At 33.4% G+C, this 24,045-nt stretch overlaps 1 protein-coding gene across 2 annotated transcripts in view; it reads left to right on the top strand.

Moving 5' to 3' along the window:
* The window catches only part of YTHDC2 (YTH N6-methyladenosine RNA binding protein C2), a 73,771-nt gene that overhangs the window by 42,214 nt on the left and 7,512 nt on the right, over positions 1 to 24,045 (top strand). For both annotated transcript variants that reach the window (XM_058538649.1, XM_058538656.1), the window contains 10 exons: positions 503 to 585; positions 3,670 to 3,775; positions 5,464 to 5,583; positions 5,900 to 6,172; positions 8,221 to 8,347; positions 10,961 to 11,166; positions 11,520 to 11,715; positions 16,687 to 16,796; positions 18,172 to 18,464; positions 21,990 to 22,164. In XM_058538649.1, the coding sequence (XP_058394632.1) occupies positions 503 to 585; positions 3,670 to 3,775; positions 5,464 to 5,583; positions 5,900 to 6,172; positions 8,221 to 8,347; positions 10,961 to 11,166; positions 11,520 to 11,715; positions 16,687 to 16,796; positions 18,172 to 18,464; positions 21,990 to 22,164 (1,689 nt within the window). The remainder of the gene's footprint in view (positions 1 to 502; positions 586 to 3,669; positions 3,776 to 5,463; positions 5,584 to 5,899; positions 6,173 to 8,220; positions 8,348 to 10,960; positions 11,167 to 11,519; positions 11,716 to 16,686; positions 16,797 to 18,171; positions 18,465 to 21,989; positions 22,165 to 24,045) is intronic.

Here is a 24,045-nt window from a genome sequence, read left to right on the forward strand (position 1 = left end):
GCGGGAGGTAAAATGGATGGGGTTAAAAATCTGGGATAGGTTTGGGATAGATTTAGTTCAGCAATTGTTGTTATTCTTATTCCTCTGGATCAGCTCCCTGGAAAGTATTTCGGAAACTGTCTTTTGCCGATCACTCCTATTCCCCACAATGATGTAAATCTTATAGAAGGTGACCTCAAGAGAACAGATCAGTTCTCTCTAATCTTGGTGCCTTATGAGAACTGACTGCCATTATCCAGCTGTAGCAGAGGGAAAAAAATAGCTCAGCAAGGCATAGAATGAGGAAGTTTTATAGCTCTTCTGAGTTTAGTTTTCAGTCTTTTCTCTTAGAATGATTGTAACCAGAAATCTGGGTTTTTTTAAATCAACACTCTGTTTAATTATCTCATCAAGAGAGGCTTTTTATTATCCTTGGCATATTAAAATATATTCATAATGTTTCTTGCTATTTCTTTTTAAATGCCTTTTATGTATTAACATAAAGATGATTTAAATATTACAGAAATCCTTTGATGCACTGAATTTTGTTACAATGTTAAAAATGGTGTGGATTTCCAAAGCTAGTGCCATACAACGAAAAGGCAGGTAATGTATATTTAATGTACATTCATTCAATTGCCTGTAAAATGGAAACATTTTCATTTGTATTACATATTTAATGTATATTCCACTTTTTACAAAATGCTAAAATTTTCATGTTAGTCTTAATTTTTATATAATTTTTGCAAAGTAAACATAATACTTTTTTAAAAGTCAAATTCAGTTATGTTAAAATTAAAAATTTTGCCTAGAATAATTTACACACAGAAGACGTAAGAAACTTAAAAAATAAAAATAAAAGCAAAAATTCTAAACATTTGCAATACAGGACAAAGGACTACTTTCTGTATTATGCAAAAAAGCTTTTTAAAATTAATAAAAATCAATGCATTAACCTCACATATACCACTTCATATATACCAAAAGGAGTACAAATTAATGAGATACTATTTTTTGCTTATCAGAGTGGCATTGATGAAAATGTTTAACAGTACACACAACAGAGTTGGCAAAAGCATGGGCCAATAGGCTTTCATAGTTTGTTGATGGAAGTATAAATCGGTATGACTTCTTTAGAGGGCAATTTGAAACTGTTCATTCAAGTCTACCCTTTGAAAGTGGATTCCACTTCTTATAATTTATCCTGAGTATGCTTGCACATGTGTGCAAAGATGTATGTTTAAGAATGTTTTTTGCAGTGTTGTTTGTTATAGTGAAAAGTCTGGGAACACTGCAGTGTCCATCAATAGTGAAGCGGTTAAATAAATTGTGTTTTAGCCACACAATGGTATACTAGGTAACTGTTAAAAGGAAAGATGTAGATGTATGTGTTTTTATGTGGGATGAGTTTTCAGACAATATTATTAATTGGAAAAAGTAAGGTATAGAACATGTGTCTAGTAGTCTCTTGTGCTAAAAAATACATGTATATGTTTGTGTGTCTATATATATATATATAGACACAAATGCATTGTTAAGTCTGAGAGAAACATTAAAAAACAACTGTTGACTCTGAGAATGAGGATTTATGGGGCTCTGAAGGAAGGAGACTTAATTTTCGTTTTATATTTTTTTGTAGTTCGGTTATTTATTTTAGTACATGCATTACTTTTTCATTTTTAAAAGGGCAAGATTAAAGAGTATCATATTTTTCATTAATTATTTGACTAATTTTTCTTGCATTTTAACTAATAGGAAAACACTGAATACTGACTTTAAAAGAATGCCTCATATGCTGAAGACGGTGAATGCATTATTTCTGTACTTTGTAACTTCATGGAATGCCCTTGAGGGCTTTGTTGTTATTGTATCAATTGTCTTTTTATGACAAAGTGTGGCTTGACATATTGAGTTGTACTTATATACTGTTAATAGTATATTATTAGGGCTAAAAATCAGAAATTGTAGAAATTTCCATTGTCATCTTTCTCAACAAATATTTTTTGACAGCCTTCACTGTGCAAGTGTTAGGGATACAATGATGAATAAACTATAGTCTGATGGATCAAGTCTGAAGTGGGTGGAATGTTGCCACCCATTTAGGAGTCCAATAAAACAGTTTTTTTTTTCTGTGCTACAACTGGATAATGCTTCTAGAGGAGTTAAGATAGAATCTGAGATAAATATGAATAAAGAGGTGTTGTGGAAAGGCATTTCTGGCAGAGGGAAAGCATACACAAAGGCCGAAAGGCAAGAATGAGCAGAAAGTTGTTTGGGTGAAGTTTAGTTTAGAGGAGAATAGTGAAAAATGAGTGGAAAGAGGTAAGTTGCAGACAGGTCTCTTTCTTTTTTCTCTTTCTCTGTTTTTTTTTTTTCCTTGATAAACCAGGGGATGGCATGATTATGGTTTTCTTTCAGCTCTTTGAAGAATGAATTTGGTAGAGACAAAAATGATGGTAGGAGGACCCAGCAGGAAGCTGTTTTATTAATACTTCCATTTACAATAAGGAAGAGATGAGAGTTGCCTGGATTGTTATAGTGGTGGTAGAAATAAAGAGAAATTGATAATTAATTCAACAGATATTAAGGAGAGTAATATTGGTGATCTTATGTCCTGGGGTGTGGGGTAGGGAATAGAGTGATGTCAGTCAGGTTTCTGTCTTAGAAAATTTTGTGGATGGTAGTGCCATTGTCAGATAGGGAAAATGGGAATAGTGGTTATATTGGGGAGAAGAATTGACTTTTGGTTGTGTTGAGTTTGAGTTGACCGTGGAAAATCCAAGTGGAGCTAAGAGGCTTCTGAAGGATAGGTCTAGAATTAGGATAAGGAGATCTAGAAGGTTGGAAATTGAAGTCAGAAGGATAATTAAGATCACCTTGGGAGAGAGGGTAGAGTAAGGAGAGCAGAGGGCTGAGGTCCAAACTTATGAGAACATCCAACATTTAAGGTCTGGGCAAAGATAGAAATCTCTCAGAGGAGGCTGGATAGGTGGGAAAGCTGATGGGTATATAGTGAGGGAAGTATTTGATGAAAGAATGGCCCAACAATGTCAAATTTTGTAACTCGTATCACATTATGTTATAGTTATGTTTGGGGCTCTGGATGTGAACTTTGTGAGGATAGGGATTTTCTCTATCTCTATCACTTAGCATATTCAGCCTTGCTATTAGTTCATATAGTGACTTTGGGTAAAATTAAAAGACTGCTTTTCCTCAAGATATTTTTCTACAACTTCCCAAAAGATATACAAGTCTCTATGATGATGAAGTAAATGATACTCCCTTGGAGTTGTGTAATACATAATTTGCACAACTCTAATCAGTGGGCCTGAACACAGTGCTTGGTATCAGCTCAGTAAGTTGATTAAATTTAAATTACCATATACTTATTCATGCTTTATTTTTTACTTTTGTATGTATGTTTTTTTTTTTTTTATTTTTACCATTACCTTAGAAGGTATATCAGGTAGGTGTCATTTATGAATCTCACTTTATAAAGGAGAAAATTGAGTTCGGGACAAGTGAAGTATCTTCTGAAAGGATTTACAGGGGTAAGAATCAGAGTAGGGATTCAAACTCAGATGTCCTGATCCTAGTTCATTGTCTCCTAAATCACATTGCTTTTTTACAGTTTCCTTATTATAGTCTTTATTGCTTCTTTGAGTCTTAATTTTGTATTTTACTGTTAAGGGCAGGGCGATGTAGACCTGGAATTTGTTTCCGGCTGTTCAGTAGACTCCGATTCCAGAATATGTTGGAATTTCAGACTCCAGAACTTTTGAGAATGCCACTACAGGTAGAAATTTATTTAACTCTAAAACGCTGTTTTTGTGGGTGAGAGAAGAGAGGGGCCATTTCAACTTATACTGATTGAACTGTTAATTAATTTATAAGACAAAATTATGAAATATATATTATGGAAGGTAGTTATATATATAACTAACATTTTTTTCTATACAAGAAAATTTAATCCATAAACCTTCAAAATTTTAATGAATTACTTGAGTGCATTTAAATTATGGTACAGTTTATAAGTATATTGTTATTTTTTATGCAGCATTCTAAGAATCTATTAACCACATAGTGTTCACCTTTTACGTTCTCAATGAGGAGTGGAAACAAATTATTTAAGGTCCAAAGTCTCAGTTTAATATCCTGAAATTACTTGGGTAGTTTTGGAACTGAATTTATTAAGATTTCCTGGCCTTTATTGTTTTCGTTTAGATTTTCTGACTTCCTGGAACAGCCAGACACTGTAGTTTCTAGGGAAAACCACTAGAAGTACATTAATTTGATTAGGTGCTGGCTTCCAAACCTTTAAAGAGACACTGGATCATGTTTTTTGGCATCTGTGTATCTAGATGACTTCCCACTTCCCCATCCTGTGTGCCATTTTCTGTTCCTCTTAGGATAAAACACAAAATTCTTAAGAGCCTAAATGATCTCTTCTGCTTCTGTCTCCAGTTTTAAATTTTTTTTTTTTGGGGGGTGAGGAAGATTGGCCGTGAGCCAACATCTGTTGCCAATCTTCCTTTTTTCGCTTGAGGAAGATTGTCGCTGAGCTAACCTCTGTGCCAATCTTCCTCTATTTTATATGTGGGATGCCACCACAGCATGGCTTGACAGTGTGTAGATCCGCACCTGGGATCTGAACCCACGAACCCTGGGCCGCCGAAGCGGAGCACGCGAACTTAACCCCTACACCACCGGGCCAGCCCCAACTAGTTTTAATTTTTTGATTCTTGCCTTTCCTCCCCTCTCTACTCATACCAGTAGTTTCAATTTCTCAAGCATATCTTGTTTCTTTCTATTTTAGGGCCTTCATATGTACCATCTTCTCTCCCTAAAGTCCTCCCCCTTATTCCTTGTGTAGTTAACTCCTGCTCAATCTTTACATCTTAAAGTGTCATTTCCTCAGAGAAATTGCCTTTGACTTCCCATAGCCTCCTTCTCTTTCCTTAACTTGATTAAATCTTTTGTTTTGCCTCTTTAGCTCCCTGTATTCTTCATAGCACTTGTCACAATTGTAATTAAGTAATTATATAATTATTCTGTTTTTCAACACAATAGAAACTCCATAGAGCAGACACTTGTTTGCCTGTCTTCTTCTTTTTCTCCAACTTGCTGCGCAGTGCCTAGCACCTAGTAAGCACTTAAATATTTGTTGAATAGATAGAAGATTCTAGAATGTAAAATAAAGAAAAGAAAAGGTTTTTTTGAACAGTAACTCTTGTTGTTATGGATAAGAACTGTGTGATGAGACATTGCCAGTCGGGGCAAGATAACCTTGATATGAGTTGATGGAGGGTGTTTATTAAGGTTGTGGCACATAGGGCAAAGTATGAGCCCATCTTTCATAGAAAGACATTGTTCCCTCTACCATTCATTTTAATCAGAGACACTACTAGTCTGTAGTAGTGATTTCTATAAAAATAAAAATTATTATTTCAATATTTCAAAATTATTTGCTGTTTTTATTTACAGGAACTTTGTTTACATACCAAGCTGTTAGCCCCAGTTAGTTGTCCTATCGCTGATTTCCTTATGAAAGCTCCTGAGCCTCCACCAGCTTTAATTGTAAGAAATGCTATACAAATGCTTAAGGTTGGTATCTTAACAGTTTTATTTTTACCTATTTTACTTGAAATGTAAACCAAATGAGAATACATGTTAACTAATTTTGTACTTAAAAAAATTATCTTAAATAATCATATACTTTGAGTGATGCTCTCATGTAATTAGAGTAAAATAGTAGGTGTAGTTCTTTTTTATATATTTGAAGCAAAATATATTTTTTATGAGATATAGTAGCAAAAGAAAATTTATATTCTTATTTCTTACTTATGGATTTTTAAGTGTGTGGTTTGGTTAAACATAAATTTTGGTCAGGTCACATTCTGTTTTGTATGCTTTTATTTAGACAATAGATGCAATGGATGCGTGGGAAGATCTCACTGAACTTGGATATCATTTGGCCGACTTGCCAGTAGAACCCCATCTTGGTAAAATGGTGCTGTGTGCTGTTGTTTTGAAGTGTCTGGACCCCATCCTTACAATTGCCTGCACACTAGCCTATCGAGATCCTTTTGTCCTGCCAACCCAGGCCTCTCAAAAACGTGCAGCTATGCTTTGTAGGAAACGTTTTACTGCAGGAACTTTCAGTGACCATATGGCGCTTCTCAGAGCATTCCAGGTACTGCTGTTATCACTTTATTTCTGAAAATGTTGCTGGTTAAACACATTTCTGGGGCAAGTATAACAAATTAAAAAAATAGATAGGATTCCACTAATTTTGTTATTATAAACTCACATTTTATTAATAGCCCAGAAAAATAACTTCTTATATGTTAAAATTATCACAGTTTTTCTCTACTTTCTTTTCTTTTCTTTTCTCAATTTTCTCCTGGTAGGAATATATGTATGTATGTATGTCTATATTTATTTATACTTGTATTTATTTTTTAATAAATAAATTTCTTATCTTTCTTACATTTCAGTCATATCTTGGCAAGGAATGCTCTAAAATTTTAGTTAAGCAACATTGTATATTATTCAAAGTATATAGAACAAAGCTTGGAAGAAAATTATCTTGAATTTAATGTATAATTGTTGATTTTTAGAGTACATCTTTTTCTTGTGTGCTCAAGACACTATGCTAAGAACTTAATTTTATAAAGCAAATTCCAAAAATCACTTAACAGCCTTTTAAGATAATGGTAGTGAGTAATTGAGGAAAGTGATAAATGGGAAAGAAAAGATAAGGAAAGTGGGACTCTGAGGAAGGGAAATGATATGTAATTTAGAAATTCAGCTATGTGGGGAAGAATATGTTATTTCTTGAAAAAGTAGATATGTTATTTATCCTTAAATTCTCTTGAATGTAGGCTGTGCCTATAAATTTTTTTAAAATTTCATTTTGTTTATGCAGAAAGTACTCTTTTTCAGGCATACAGGAATTTTCTCATGCATACAATTTTAAAAAGATATTTGCACACTCTTTTGTGAGCATTATTGAACAATGGATGATGCATTGTTATTAATTGAGTCTGTTAGATACCATATATTACAGTAGATCAGTTGAGTGATAATAATTAGAGGGAGATTTGGAGTAGAATTCCTATCTCTTCTTTGCATTTTCCCCAGCTCCTTCAAAAGCAGAAAGGATAAATTATTGCTTTTGGCTTTCAGTTATATTCCAAAACAAGAAATCTCATTTTCAAAGAGGAGCTTTCTTATACTGCATATAGATGGTTTCTGGAAATCCCACTTTCCATTCTCAGACAGATTAGGAGGTTGGTATAGAGGTTATTTTTGGAGGACTGGAGTGGCAGAATTCTTAGATATAAATGGTGCTACGGTGGCTTAGTTGAAAACCTGCCACACTTTGGAGGAGGAAAATTAGCAGGCATATCTGAAAAGGTAAATATTTTTACATAGTTGGTCATTTAGGTTACCTGATACTTGGTTCTCACTGGGATTTTATAAACTCAATGGCTTTCATAGCATTTGGGTATAAATTAACTAATGATAAATTTTATTTGATCATAAAGTCTTAGATTTCATTTTTTATATTTAATTTTTAACTTTATTTTTTTATGTAATTGACATATAGTATTATATTAGTTTCAGGTGAACAACATAATGATATAGTATTTGTATATGTTGCAAAATGATAACTGCAGTAAGTCTAGGTAACATCTATCACCACACACAGTTACAAATTTTTTCCTCTCGTGATGAGGACTTTTTAAGATCTACTCTTGAGTCTGTTAACTAGACTTATTGTGGTGACCATTTCACAACATATACAAGTGTCAAATCACTATGTTGTATACCTGAAACTAATATAATGTTATATGTCAATTATATCTCAATAAAAAAATAAAAGTTTATTAAAAAAAAGATCTCAGCAACTTTCAAATATACAATACAGAGTTATTAACTACAGTGGCCATGCTGAACATTACATCCCTAGGGCTTGTTTATTTTATAACTGGAAGTTTTTACCTTTTGACCACCTTTACCCATTACACCCACCCACCACCCTCCACCTCTGGCAGCCATCAGTCTGTTCTCTCTATGAGTTTGCTTTTTTTTTTTAACATAGTCTTAGATTTTATGAAATAGTTAGAAGAAAGAGAATTGACCTTGAGTGGTTAATGCAGTGATTTGCAGTTACTTTGTTGCTTAAGTAAGAAGTAATTGGTAAATGTATCTTGTTATATAATGATATTTTTACAGGCATGGCAGAAAGCACGAAGTGATGGGTGGGAGCGAGCCTTTTGTGAAAAGAATTTTCTTTCACAAGCTACCATGGAAATAATCATAGGCATGAGAACTCAGTTACTTGGTCAACTTAGAGCATCAGGTAAAGTTTTCCCCCAAAGAACCTATTTAAACCACTAAGAGTACCCTGCCCATACCTCATGGTTTTCTAGTATAAACTGATGCCATCTCATATTATTTTAAAGACGTTATTACATTGTTGTATATCTTATATTCATGAACTGCTTTGTAGACATCTTTGTGACCTCAACTTTTTTTTGATTAAAAAAAATGATATTGCAGAAGCTGTAGTTGAGAAATATATGAATACCTTTTGGTACTGTCGACAATGAGCAATTTATGATATATTTGTCGGCAAAAATCAGTTTAGATATTGTAGTTATATTTTGTCACTATTAACAAACAATTATTTAGCTCTATGAAATAGAAATTATAAAAATTTGCATAGATTGGTACGAATGCTGGTCTTCTTAGTTTTGGAACATAAATAGTAATCTCTTGAAGGCACTTGATTTTTTTTTTTTTTTCTTAAAGAGAATGCCAGTGTTGCTATTTCATTTTAGAATTGCTTCTTTGAATTTCTTTTTGAGTAGCATAGTACATTGAAGAAATAGAAATAAGTACCAGAGCCTTGATTCATGGATTAGCTGATGTGTCAGAGTAATATAAGGAATGAACCAGAGGATTTAGAGTTGTCTCAAATATGGGGAAATATGAAGGACTTCAGTTCAAGCAAGAATAATCTATATTTACTTGACTTCACTTCCATAACTAGTGTCTGTCATACCCAAAATGTTGGGCCAGCCCCGTGGCTTAGCGGTTAAGTGCGCGCGCTCCGATGCTGGCGGCCAGGGTTCGGATCCCGGGCGCGCACTGATTCTCCAGCCATGCTGAGGCTGCGTCCCACGTACAGCAACTAGAAGGATGTGCAACTATGACATACAACTATCTACTGGGGCTTTGGGGGAAATAAATAAATAAATGTAAAAAAAAAAAATAACCAAAATGTTATTAATACCAGTCAGAAGAATGGGTTAGGTTTTCAGCTATGATTTTAGTATGTTTCTTTTTTTAAAAATTTTACATCTATTTTATTTAACTCATATCTAAAGTGTTATCATTTTAACATATAATCAATATAAAACATTAATGTGATATTTTATGTTTTTTTGTACTAAGTCTTGAAATCCAGAGGGTATTTTGCATATAAGCATATCTCAATTAGGACTAGCTACGTTTCAAGTGCTCAGTAACCATGTGGGACTAATAGCTACCACATTAGATAGCATAGATCTATATAATTGGGAAAAGGGTTGTGGCGGTGGATAGAAACCTGATTCAAGCAGTCATAGTGATAATATTTATTGTTTTATTGAGGTAACATTGGTTTATAACATATAAATTTCAGGTGTACATCATTATATTTGGACTTCTGTGTAGACTACATTGTGTTCCCCACCAAAAGTCTAGTTGCCACCCGTCACCATACACATGTGCCCCTTTTTAGTGCGTTTCTGATAGCAGCTTATGAAGAGCTTTGTAGCAAGAGTGTGTGTTTTTTTAAGTCTCTAAGTCGCCAATGAATCTTCTACTCACTTTAGCCTGAGCAAACCTAAACTTCCTTAGAACATTGATTCTATATTTTAAACTTTCCAGAGATTTTCTTATTTATTGTGGAATTTGAATATCATTAAACTTGTGTGGGTTATACAATTTTTTGTAAAAAACAAAATTTTTTGTCATTTTTTTATTGGTGTCAAAATAGTTTACAACATTGTGAAATTTCAGTTGTACATTATTATTTGTCAGTCACCATATATATGTGCCCCTTTACCCCTTATGCTCACCCCTCAACGCCCTTCCCCTCTGGTAACCACTAATCTGTTCTCTTTGTCCATGTATTTGTTTATCCTGCACAAATGAGTGAAATCATATGGTGTTTATCTTTCTGTGTCTGGCTTATCTCACTTAACATAATACCCTCAAGTTCCATCCATGTTGTTGCAAATGGGACGATTTTGTCTTTTTTATGGCTGAATAGTATTCCATTGTATATATATCACATCTTTGTTATACATTTATCAGTCGATGGGCACTTGGGTTGCTTCCCCGTCTTGGCTGTTGTGAATAATGCTGCAGTGAACGTAGGGGTGCATAAGTCTCTTTGAATTGTTGATTTCAAGTTCTTTGGATAAATGCCCAGTGGTGGAATAGCTGGGTAATGTGGTATTTCGATATGGAGTAAATCTCCATACTGTTTTCCATAGTGGCTGTACCAGTTTGCATTACCATCAACAGTGTATGAGGGTTCCCCTTTTCTCCACATCCTCTCCAACATTTGTTGTTTTTTGTCCTGATAATTATGGCCATTCTAATAGGTATAAGGTAATATCTCATGGTAGTTTTGATTTGCATTTCCCTGATGATTAGTAATGTTGAACACCTTTTCATGTGCCTATTGGCCATCCATATATCTTCTTTGGAAAAATGTCTGTTTATATCTTCTGCCCATTTTTTGATCGGGTTGTTTGTTTTTTTATTGTTGAATTGTATGAGATCTTTATATATTTTGGAGATTAACCCCTTGTTGGATATATGATTTGCAGATATTTTCTCCCACTTGCAAAAAACACAAATTTAAAAGCATACTTTGCACAACAGAAAAAGTTGATGTGTTTTTTTTTCCTCTTTCTAGGTTTTGTTAGAGCACGAGGTGGTGGTGACATTCGAGATGTTAACACAAATTCCGAGAACTGGGCTGTCGTTAAAGCTGCATTGGTGGCAGGCATGTATCCTAATTTAGTCCATGTGGACAGAGAGAATGTAGTATTGACAGGGCCAAAGGAGAAAAAAGTACGGTTTCATCCCACTTCAGTTCTCAGTCAGCCTCAATATAAAAAGGTAAAACATTTTTAATGCTCTTAGGCCTTGAGGTAAAACTAATCTAATTGAGATAGTTGAAGATAAACAAAAAATGCTCCAAATACCGACCTGCTTTAAGAAATTAATTAGTTATATATGCATAATTCAACATTGGAACAAAATTTTGATTGAATCTTAGAGCTGGAAGAGGTAATGTGTTAAGTAATGAGGACTTTTATACAAACCACGTGAGCAATGACTTGCTTTGATTTTTGCTTGGGTACTAATATACATCATCTATTTCATTGAGGGACTTTTTACGTTTTAAAAGTATTGCCAGTAAATTAGGTGGTAAATACAGTTAACAATTTTTTGATTTATTTTCCTAATAGATTCCTCCAGCCAATGGTCAAGCTGCAGCAATTCAGGCGTTGCCCACAGATTGGCTTATTTATGATGAAATGACCAGAGCCCATAGAATAGCTAATATTAGATGTTGTTCAGCAGTGACACCTGTCACTGTATTGGTATTCTGTGGACCAGCTAGGTTGGCAAGTACTGCTCTTCAAGAACCTTCATCCTTTCGAGGTAAATGTATTATGGGAGAAATAAAAACCATTTGAAATGAATTTTTTTCTTTTTACTGAACCAAAGAAATTTTGAAATTATAAAAATTTATGTAGTGGTAGCTCCCTTTAGATATATTAAAACTAATTAGAAAATACTAAAGTGTACCACTGTTTTTAAAATTGATTTCTAAGGTAACTTGATATTGATTTGTGCATTTTTGATTAATCTTGTTAATAGGAAGTTTGTTTGTCTCTTCCACTTGAATTTAAATGATAGTTTATCATAAATAAAGGTAATTGTTTAAAGGGAATAATAATAATAGTCACTTATAATCTCATTACCCTTATGCAAACACTTTTTAATATTATATACTTTTCTATATGTTTACTTATTTTAAATTATTTTACCCATACTGTTATTTTATATTCTATTTTCATCGTACAGAATATAAAAAACATTTTTAATATTTTATATTAACGGCTACAAAATATTCTATCACATTAAAGTGTCATAATGCATTTAAAATATTCCTTTACAGTTGGACATCTTAATTGTTTCCAGTTTTTTGCTTTTTGGTGATTCAGCAAATATTTTTTGAGCAACTGCTGTATGTCAGGTATTGTGCTAGGCATTGAGATAGACGAGGTGTTTCTGTCCTCAGGATTTTACATGATACTGAGGGTAGACAGCAAAAAAGTAAATAATCTGCATGGTACTGTGAAGGAAATAAAGAGGGCTGCCTTAAGGGTGACCTACTTTAGAAAGGGGGACCCTAGACGAGTTTCTCTGAGGAGATGTGATTTAAGCTGAGACCTGAAGTATGAGAAGAAGTCAGCCATGTGAAGATGCAGAAATAATCTCTAGGAAGAAGAAGATGGCAAGGGCCAAGATTGTGCTAGGAAATGATCTAGGAACTGACAGAAAGGTTATGTGATTGGGGGCATAATGATCAAGAGGAGAGTAGAGTGAGATAAGGTTGAAAGAAAGGCATGGACTTGTAAGCCATGGTAAATGCAAGGGAAGACATTGAAGGGTTTTAAGTAAGGGAGTGACATGGTGTTATTTATGTTCAAAAAGATCTTTTTGGCCATGAGAATGGATTGCTGAAGGAGCAAGAATGGAAGGGAGGAGACAGGTAGGAGGCTTTTGCAGTGGTCTTACGACAGATGATAATGGCTCAGAACTACAGTGGTGGCAACTGACTTGAAGAGAAGTAGATTCAAAATTATTTTGGAGGTACTAGTAACTGCTGGATTGAATGTGGGTGGTGAGTGAAAGGGAGGAGTCATTAACTCTCAGGTTTTTGGCTGTGGTAGCTTGCTGAATAATTGATCCCACTTATTTGAGATTAAGAAAACTGGGAGGAGCAGGTTGTGTAGGGGAGAAGTCAAGAGTTCTGTTTTAGGCATGTTAAGTTTGAGATGGCTAAGGCACCCTAAGTAAGATTTTTTTCTGGAGGCAGTTGGATTTTCATATCTGGAGCTCAGGGAAGAAGCCTGGGCTAGCAATACAAATTTGGAAGTCATGAGCTTGTAGATGATATTAAGGCTTGAGAATGGATTTCTTAAAGTGAATGTGTAAATAGAGGAGAGGGTTCTTGACAAAAATCAAAAATCAGACAGAAAATAGAAAAAATTCTAAATATTAGAATTTCTCTGATTTTTGTAGTAGAGGAAGTTCTTTTATTTACACTTTTAATTTGAGTAGAGGAAGAAAGAATAGCCAGGTATTGAAGGTAAATAGGTTTCACAAAGGAGTAGTCAGCTCTATTGTATGTTATTTTGAGAGATTGAAAAACATGTGTACTGAAAATTATGTGTTTTATTTGGTAGTATGGCAGTCATTGATGACCTTGACAAGAGCAGTTTCAGTGGAGTGCTGGGGCCCAAAGGGGATTAAGTTTGTATAGAGAGAGTAGAAATAGCCTGGTAAGTAACTCAGAAGAGAATGGATAAGGTGAGGGCACTGGTACATTGACATCTTTATCTGTGTGTCCTTTTGCTTTCGTTAAATATTTTCCTTGGGATAAAATTCTTTGAAATGGAAATTAATTTTGATAAAAGTATATGAGAATTATTTATGGTTCTTCCTTCATATATAGACATATTAGGGCCATCAAGAGTGAATTTCATTGCAGCTACACCATCATTGGGTGCTAGTGTTAAAAAAGAAATTTGCTATTTTAATAAAATGTTAATAAAATAATATATTTTTTAAAAAAGCTCTTTACACTTTTAATTTTATTCCTATCAAAAAGAAATAATTCGGGGACAGCCCCAGTGGCCTAGTGGTTAAGTTGGGCACGCTTGGCTTCCGTGGCCCAGGTTCAGTTCCCGGGCGTGAACCTCCACCACTCATCTGTCGGTGGCCATGCTTGGGTGGCGGCCCGCATACAAAATAGAGGAAGACTGGCAACAGGTGTTAGCTCAGGGCGAACCTTCCTCAGCAAAAAAGAGGAAGATTGCAACAGATGTTAGCTTAGGGCGAATCTTCCTCAGCAAAAAAAAAAAAAAAAAGAAATAATTCACCATGCATTTGTTTATATTTCCCTTTAGTTGAGTTGTTTATTTCATCTTTTGCCCATTTATTTAAGTACTGCTGTTTCTCTTAAAAATTTGAATTACAGCTTTATGATTTTAAAGGTATTAGCCCTTTTTCCATCATATTTAATATAATCTGTTATCTCTTTTAGTTTTACATATTTTGAGTTGTTTTGTTTACTGTATATTCAAATGGAATGATCTTTTCCTATACTACTCACTTTCAAAGCTGAGAAAGTTTCCTTCTTCTATTGACCTAAGTATTGTGTTTTTGTTTTTTTTCTTCTGTAATTTGATTTTTAAGATATTTAATTTTCTCAACCATGTTGAACTGCCTCTGGTTTGAAGTGTAGATCTAATTTTTTTCCAAGTGCTTTCCCTTCATCTGCACTATTTATTAAATAATCTTTATGTATCCTCTTTTAGAAAGCTTACGTGATTGCATATTACATTTGGCATCTTTATTGCATATTATATTTGGCATTTTTAAACTTTCTGTATATTCTGTTACTTTAAATTTCTGCCTTTATGTTGTACCATCTTGTTTAGTAGTTTTGTTTTTTTAATAAGTTCTAATGTCTGGTAGTGGACGATCTACCTGTAACTCTTTGCTGCCTTTCTGTTATTAAGCTATTCTTTGATAATCTTACCTATTTTTTTATGATGAATATTCAGTGGTCATCTTCTTGTAACCCTTTCTGCAACCAACAATTCTTTTGTGATTTTAATTTAGTGTTTGCTTCCAGGAAGTTTAGGATATTCTTCTATGTAGCCATACTTTCTGTTCAATTTAGCAATATCTTTTTTTTGTTAAGTTGTATGAAGGTTGGATAATATTTCTTAAGATGATTCTTAAGATTTTTGTTGTTGTTCTTGAATTATTGTGGTGAATGAGTTCTCTTTCTGTCATTTTCCTGCTGATCTTGCTTAGTAGGAACACTACCACAAACAATATATTTGTTTTTACTCTGTTGCTTTAGTAAGCTCTCATTAATCCTTTGAATTTTCTATGTATTAAATTCTATCACCTTCAGGTGGTAATATTTTAATTTGTTACCAAAATTTACTCCTTTTATTGCTTTTTTATGACTTTGGAAAACCATGTTAATTGTCTACTTTGTCTTGTTGAATTTTAAAGATTTAAATTCTCAACTTGTACCGTTAAAGTTAATTTTTGTTTTAATAAAAGAACTTTTATTAAATTAAGGAAGAATTGTTCTGTTTTTAATGTTTTAAAAAATATGTTGAATTTATTAAATAGCTTTTGAGCATTTGTTCATATAATCAGAATTTGTTTAGCCTATTGATGTGGTATATATGTTTTCTTACGGAACTATCATTTCTTGCCAAGAACAAACCTTCCGTAGATTAAGGAGAATTTATTGCATTGCTGAATATTTTGCTAGCATTTTATTTAAAATTGTTATATTTGTGTTCATTAGTGAGGCTGACCTATAGAGTTTGTGTACATGCACACATCATGCATTCAGTTATCTTTAGGCTTTAGGTTATATTACATTTGGGGTTAGATTCAGATTTGTTTCATTAAAGGAATTGGCCATTATTTGATTCCTTGAAAGTCTGAGAGACTTGGTGTTCTGGAATTTTTTGTTGGTGTTCTTTAAGGACATCTTTAATTTCTTCCTCAGTCTAGGTTTTTCTATTATTCTGTCAGTTTTAGTCATTTCTTCTTCTTTCAGTTTGTTTTATAGAGAAGAATTTCTTTGAAGATTTCAAATTTATTTTTCTAAAATTATGCATACTATATCTTTTCAACTTAAAACATTTTAGATTAATTTTTGTAATCTTATTCTCATTTCTATTTTGTAGATAGATTAGTGCTTTCTTCTCCCTTTATTAAATTTACTAGAGAGTTGCCTATTAGTCTTTTCAAGGAACTGGATTATAGTTTTAACTACTACTATCATTTTATCTTATCTAATGTAATATAATTTTTTCCTTACTATTTTCTTCTATTTTTCTTTAGGTTTTATGCTGTTTTTCTAAGATGTTTTTAAACATGTAGTTTCTAACTTTTTTGAATTGAAAACTGGGAATTTATATGAATAGTACTTGATATATAATGTTTTCATTTTGTTCTTTAATTATGTTCTTAATTTTCTTCTTCATATAGTTATTATTTAAAGATTGTGCTTCAGTTTTTATGTCCGTGTTATTTTTGTTTTGTTGCATTGTGATTAGAGAGTGTGGTCTTTACGATGTCTTTTTTTTCTCCTTTTAAATATTGAGATTTAATTTGTGACCTGTTGGGTTTGGAGAACTCCCCACACAAATTTTTAGTATATCAAAAGGATCTGTATATAGATATACTAAATATAGACTATGTATATACACTAAATATGGAGTATTTATGTTTACTTACTTTTTTTTTGCTATGATATAAATGGTAAAAGTCAAAGTTTTTTCCTTTCAATATTTGTTTGAACAGCGGATGGTGTTCCTAATGACGGTAGTGATAGTGAAATGGAAGATAGAACAACTGCTAATTTGGCAGCTTTGAAACTTGATGAGTGGCTCAATTTCAAACTAGAGCCTGAGGTAAGTTGCTTTTTAGTGTGATAAATTTCTTTCATTTAAGTTAGTATGAATTGATATACAGTATGATGAAAATTATATCTTTAATATTGAGCCCTTAGTACTAGAGAATACAGCTTATTTTTCAGTTTTCATAGGGCCTTCATTCCCTGCCATATTGGGGTTTATTCTAATAGAAGATTTGAAAAACCTAGGTGTGGCTCAGTATTTAAGCATGGTAATAGAATATTTCTGTTTAGATAAGAAAATATTGAGTATTGGGTACACAAGAACTCCCTTTATTTTGTATAACTCTGTTTCTAAGAGAAAGATAGTGAGTTTATTCTGTTTTCTCTTTTCATATATCTCTGAATTGGGAAAGATGAATATTTCTTTTCAAGTTAAAAATTTTCTTGACAAAGCCTTCCCTTAATTCCATCTCTACTTTTAAAGACCATTCTATATCTTTTTTTTTTTTTTTTTGGCAGCTAAGCTGTCAGTAGTTGACACTGGCTAGGTTTACTTTTTTATCACTCACTCATTCATCACTTTAACCTACTGTAGTCTCTCCTCCATTTCCTCCAGCCTTTCACTTCTCTGAAACTGTGCTTGCCAAGGTCAACATTGTCCTCCATGTTGTCAAAGCCAGCCTTGATAAACTCAGCCTTTCTCTCGTATTTGGCACTATCATCCATAACTGTCTTTTTGTAATTCTGCCCTTCCCAATTTTTCTCTCCCTTTCCCCCTTCCCTGTCCCAACTTTGTCACTAGTTACTGTGACATTAATCTTTCCTGATTCTTCTTTCTAGAGAGGTCTCTTAGGTTCTTTGACTGACTCTTCTGTATGTGTTTGTGCCTTAAATGTCAGATCTTCTCCAGTACTGCGTTTTACTCTGCTCTTTTCACTGTCTCTGCGCAATCTCTAGGGACCTCGCCTCTATGTGTAGATTTAGTAACCATTTATGCATTGATGACTCCGAAGTTTGTCTATATCTCTAGCTTAGGCCTTTTCTGGACCTGTGAATCCAGCTGCCTTCTGGACATCATCCTGTGGATGTTCTATAGGCTCTAAAATAAAGTATGAATGGAGCTAAATGTATTTTTCTTTTACCCTTCTGTTACTTTTCCAGTATTAATCACACTCTGCCACACATTGTTTATTTTCTCTCTCATTAGACTGTTTCATTTTATTTTGTGTGTCTAGTGCCTAAAATATGGTAACAAATTTTATTTTGTTCATGCAACAAAAAGAATGAAATTAGTAGTCAATTATATGATATGTAAAATATATTCTTTGGAAACAGTTGCAGACCTTAACTAATAAATGAATAGGTGTCTTGCAAGTGTGATATACATTTTGCTTTTTTCTATTTGAACTGAGGAGACTATTTTATTACAGGTAGCCAGTTTATTGCTGCAGCTCAGACAGAAGTGGCACAGCTTATTTTTACGCCGAATGAGAGCTCCGTCTAAACCGTGGTCTCAAGTTGATGAAGCTACCATAAGAGCTATTATAGCTGTTTTAAGCACTGAAGAACAGTCTGCAGGTTTACAACAACCATCTGGAATTGGCCAAAGGCCAAGGCCTATGTCTTCAGAAGAACTTCCTTTGGCATCATCTTGGAGATCAAATAATAGTAGGAAAAGTTCAGCAGATACTGAATTTTCTGATGAGTCTACTACTGCAGAAAGGTAAATTTATAACATTTCATCAAAACGGAAGACATTTTCTCCAGGAAAATGAGTTATTGTAGAATCATGTGCTTATATAGTATTTAAAAATTAATTTCCTGTAATCGAAGATACACAAAGAGGTTACAATAAAATGGGAAGTTTTTCACTTTTAAAACATAATTCTTATAACTATTAAGATAATATGAAGGATTTTAAGCTATTGGTATCTGTGAGTTATTTAATAAGGACATTTTTTATAAGGAAAGACTCAAGATGTTTAACTTTCAGAATTCAAAAATCTAGGGTCTATTAAAAAGATAGCAACATTTTTTATTACATATTTTAGTTACTATATGTCAAGTGATATCTATTCTAGATACCCTACAGCAAGATGTATTGGCTATGGCCATTTAAAAGAACAACCTTCCCACAAGTCTTACCTAGATATCGGTAGTGCTGACAACTATTGCCACAGAAAAATACTTCATTCATTCATTCATTCATTCATGGACACATTGAATACCTGTTGTTCTTGGTATGAGGGATAAAGCAATGTACAAAACAGATAAGATCTCTTCCTTCAGACGGTTTACATTTTATTGAGAGGAGGTGTATAATAAATAAGTAAACAAATTTACTGTTGTGACAAAATTTGTTACAGTTTAGCCAAATTCTTTTATTCTTTCTAGCACTTAGCAATTAGATGTGATATTTTTGTTTATTGTATGATTATTAATAATAAGGGAGTTCTTATATTGAATTATTTATATAAAAATGTATTTTGGTAATATAATAGTGGTTATAATGAATCATAGGCCATGATTCAGGAATATTTCTTATTGTTAAAACATTTGTTAGAATCATATTTAAGTTTCTTTATATCAGTCAAAAAATTTTTTTTTACCCTGTTAGACTTGATAACAAAGACAACATTCTTGCCTGTGATGCTAGTTTTGGCAATATTGAAAGTCTCTGTGGTAAGAATAGGATTTCATTGTTAAAAAATGGAAAATAGAAACAACGGAAACATAAAAGATGTGTCATGCTTACTGTTTTTCAAGGATCAGATGGGGTTTTTAGTACCTTCTTTTGATCAGATTTTGCATATTTGAATGAAGCATAAAGGCTTCATTGGTTCAGACTTCAGTTAAAGAGGAATAATACATACTGGTTACCACGTTCTTCAGATATTACATTTTAGGAATAATTCAGCCTGTTGCCAAGAAAACTTCTCATAATGTGTGTGCCTGCACCTTTCTCTCTGATGACCCTGCTGAGTGAAAGGAGAATAGTGAAAAGCACATTTTCTACTTAGACATTCCTCACTTTTTGAAAGGATTGTTCTAAAAGCTTACTTGAACAATGATTGTTTAGAATGTGTGAATACATTTCCATAGAAATTGTTGTGTGGTAGTGTTATTTCTAGATTTGTCTATAAAAAATCTGTTAGATTCATAGAGACTACATATGTGTGTGTGTGTGTATAAATGCATATGTATATACATGTGTGTGTGCGCATATTCACACACACACACATACATGCACACACATTTTTAGAAGACAAAAGCTTCCTTTTTCCTTTATAAAAGTAACACATACTCATTTAATAAAATTTGGAAATACAGAAGAAAATCAGAATTACAAAGTATAATATTAGTTATACTTTAGGAACTGATTATCTTATAAATTCATTTTTACACCTGTGATATTGGGATCAGCCATTTTCATTTCCTTACATGTTACAGCCTGGCACTCTTCATTCTCTTTCCTGTAGAATAGCAGGATATAGAATTTCATCTACTTTCAGGCTTTTGGTAGTATTAATAGATAAAGCCTGGAGTTGATGAATCTTAGTGAGGAATAGAACGAGGTATCTTAGGAAGATTATTATTATTTTTATTTTTTTTGGTGAGGAAGGTTGGCCCTGAGCTAACATCTGTGCCAGTCTTCCTCTACTTTTTTTTTTTTGTATATGGGACGCCGCCACAGCACGGCTTGGTGAGCGGTGTGCAGGCCTGCACCCGGGATCCAAACCTGCAAACCCCGGGCCGCCGAAGCGGAGTGCGCGAACCCAACCACTATGCCACTGGGCCAGCCCCAGGAAGATTATTTTTGAAGGGAGAAGTTATAATTTTTGTGGGATTACTTCTTGGAGAAATGAGTTTTATAGTTAAGAGTTTTCATTTTGGGATGGCTAGATATAGATTAGATAATTTTTTTAATAAAAGCATTTTATTGAAACTTTTAGTTTAAGAAACTATTAAAATAATACAAGTTGCCCATGTCCTATCATAAAATCAAACCAATTTTTTTTTTTTTTTTTTGGTGAGGAAGATTGTCCCTGAGCTAACATTTGTGTCAGTCTTCCTCTATTTTATATGTGGGATGCTGCCACAGCATAGCTTGATGAGCGGGGTGTACGTCTGTGCCCAGGATCTGAACCAGCGAACCCTAGGCCACTGAAGTGGAGTGTGCAAACTTAACCACTATGCCACTGGGCTGGCCCCCTCAAACCAATGTTTTCTTTTTGTCATTTTCTTTTCTTTTCTTTTTTGCGAGGAAGATCAGCCCTGAGCTAACATCCATGCCAATCCTCCTCTTTTTGCTGAGGAAGACTGGCCCTGGGCTAACATCTGTGCCTATCTTCCTCCACTTTATGTGGGACGCTGCCACAGCATGGCCTGACAAGCGATGCGTTGGTGCACACCCCGCATCTGAACCCGGGCTGCCAGCAGCAGAGCACGTGCGCTTAACCGCTACACCGTGGGGCCGGCCCCTCAATGTCTCTTTTAATTTCTGGTTGTTCACAAAGACATAAACTTTTTAAAAAATTGTAAAGTTCCTGACTGCCATCTTTGCTTCATTTATTCATAGAATTTTAGAATAGAAGAATCTTACAGTTTGTCTAGTATAATCCTTTTATTTAACAGATAAGGAAATGAAAGCTCAGATAAGTTGAGAGACTTGCCCAGGATCACATACCTAGTTAACTGTAAATTTAGTTCTGTCCTAGAAATCTTCTTTCCTGACTCTTGTCCAGTATTATTTCCACTTTAATGTACTGTAATTTTTAGTATGCCTTTAAAATCTGTTTTACTTGCCTCTAAGATATTCTGTGAAAGTAGAAGGGAAATGGTGTGGGTGATAGTCTAGTAAGGGCCATTAGCATAGATGTATTTAAATGATTTTAAAATGTTAAAAGACAAAAATTATCAATATAAAATATTACATTTGTTAAAGACCTCTCCTATACCATCGTAGAAGAGGTTAGGAATTTTGTAAGGGAATTAGTACTTGCATATTTGTGAATATTAAGTTAAAGTCTTCTGTAGATTGTTTTAAATGTATTTTTACCTATTGTTTTTCTAAGTGTACCCTAATAGTCCAACTGTTCTTTAACTTCTAAATGTAGTAGAAGAATGAAATTCTCTTTTTACATACTATTCCATAAATCATGATGTCATGGGAACTTTGGTTTGAAATGGCGTCTTTATTTTATGAACTTATCTATAACTGATCTTTGCTTCCTCCTTCTCACTCAAGAGTATTGATGAAATCTCCATCTCCAGCACTACACCCACCTCAGAAGTACAAAGATAGAGGAATTTTACATCCTAAACGAAGCACTGATGACCGATCAGATCAACCTGTGAAATCTGCAGACAGCAGTAGCTACCCAAGTCCTTGTGCTAGTCCTTCTCCGCCGTCCTCAGGAAAGGTAGAGTATCTTCAGTCGATGTGGCAAGGAACAGATTTGTAGCACATCTAATGTATATTTAAACAAAGTTATAAAACAGTTCTACCTTTTATTTACTAATCATGGCTTCTGTTCTAGATATAAATTGAAGCTGGCAAACTTGAGACACCTTGAGTAAATTTTTTAGCTTTTTCTGCTTTCCAAATATTTCTAGTTATTACTATCTTGGGATGTTTTAAAACTAACAGATCATTCACTGATGGAATGTAGCTAGGCTATTCATTATTTCCTTTCTGTATCTTCAGAACCTTTTTTTGTTAAAACAAATAACAAGAAGGTTATCTTAAATTAATTTTAGTTTGTAATTTCAGAATTGAAAATATGGTTTCTTTACATTGTTAATTGATTTCTCCAATTCAATGGTTATATTAAAAACTACAAGACAAGATGGGGTTAGGAAGATAGGAAGTGTGGGTAGGGAATTGAGAACTATGTATCTTTTTAAAAATTTGTAATATGAATGATTTCAAATGTTTAGAATATGTTTACTTTTACTTTTCTGCATTGTTAGTACAGAAGTGAATATTTGATTAGGGCTACTTAGTTATATGTTATTTTCTGGTGATAATGTCTGCTGAAACACTCTTGTTTAATAAGAGGAAAAGAAATGTTTTTGTAGATTTACATTCTTAGGTTTTACGTTTTTTATTTTTAAATACCTTTATTAAGGTATAATTTACACACAATAAAATTCACAAATTTAAACTGTACAGTTCAGTGAATTGTATGCAAATGTATACAATCGTGTAACTGTACCACAGTCATATACAGAACATTCCCATATTCCCTGGCTCCTGGCAACCACTGAGTTGCTCTCTGTCCCTAGAGTTTTGCCTTTTCTGGAATTTCCGGTAAATAGGATCATATGTATGTAGCTTTTTGTGTCTAGCTTATTTCACTTTTGAAATTCATCCATATTATTGAGTGTATTATTAGTTTATTACTTTTTATTGCTGAATAGTATTCTATTGCATGGACGTACCACAGTCTGTTTATCCATTTACCAGTTGATGGACATTTGGATTGTTTGCACTTTTTGGCTATTATGAATAAAGCTGCTCTAATATTCGAGTAAAAATCTTTGCATGTAAATATGTGTTCTATTCTTGAGTAAATACCAGGAGTAGGATTGTTGGGTTGTATGGTAAGTGTATGTTTAACTTTATAAGAAACTACTCAGTTGTTTTCCAAAATGGCTGTATTATTTTTCATTCCCTTCGGTAATCTATGAGAGTTCCATTTGCTCCATATTCTTGACAATGCTTGACATTATTAGTCTTTTTAATTGTAGCCATTCTGGTGGGTATATAGTGATATCCCATTGTAGTTTTAATTTGCATTTCCACAATGACTAATGATGTTGAGCATCTTTTCATGTGCTTGTTTACCATTCCTGCATCTTCTTTGGTGAAGTATCTGTTCAAATTTTTTTTCAACTTTTTTGGGTTGTTTATTGGTTGTTTGTCTTTTTTTATTTAGTAGTGAGAGTTTTTTAAATATATTCTGAATACAAGTCTTAATTATATATGTTTTGCAAATTTTTTCTGACAGTCTGTGCTTGCATTTTCATTTTCTTAGCAGTGTCTTTTGAAGAGCAAATGTTTTTAATTTTGATGAGGTCTGTTTAATCTATTTCTTTCTATTTTGATTTCATCTGTTTTTTCTATTATGGTTTGTATTTTTTGTGTCCTAAGAAATCTTTGTCTAACCCAAGATTACAAAGATTTTCTCATATGTTTTCTTTTCTTCTTCTTCTTTTTTTTTTTGTGAGGAAGATCAGCCCTGAGCTAACATCCGTGCTAATCCTCCTCTTTTTGCTGAGGAGGACTGGCTCTGAGCTAA

Source organism: Diceros bicornis, chromosome 1 (assembly GCF_020826845.1).
Source record: "Diceros bicornis minor isolate mBicDic1 chromosome 1, mDicBic1.mat.cur, whole genome shotgun sequence".
Lineage (NCBI taxonomy): Eukaryota > Metazoa > Chordata > Mammalia > Perissodactyla > Rhinocerotidae > Diceros > Diceros bicornis.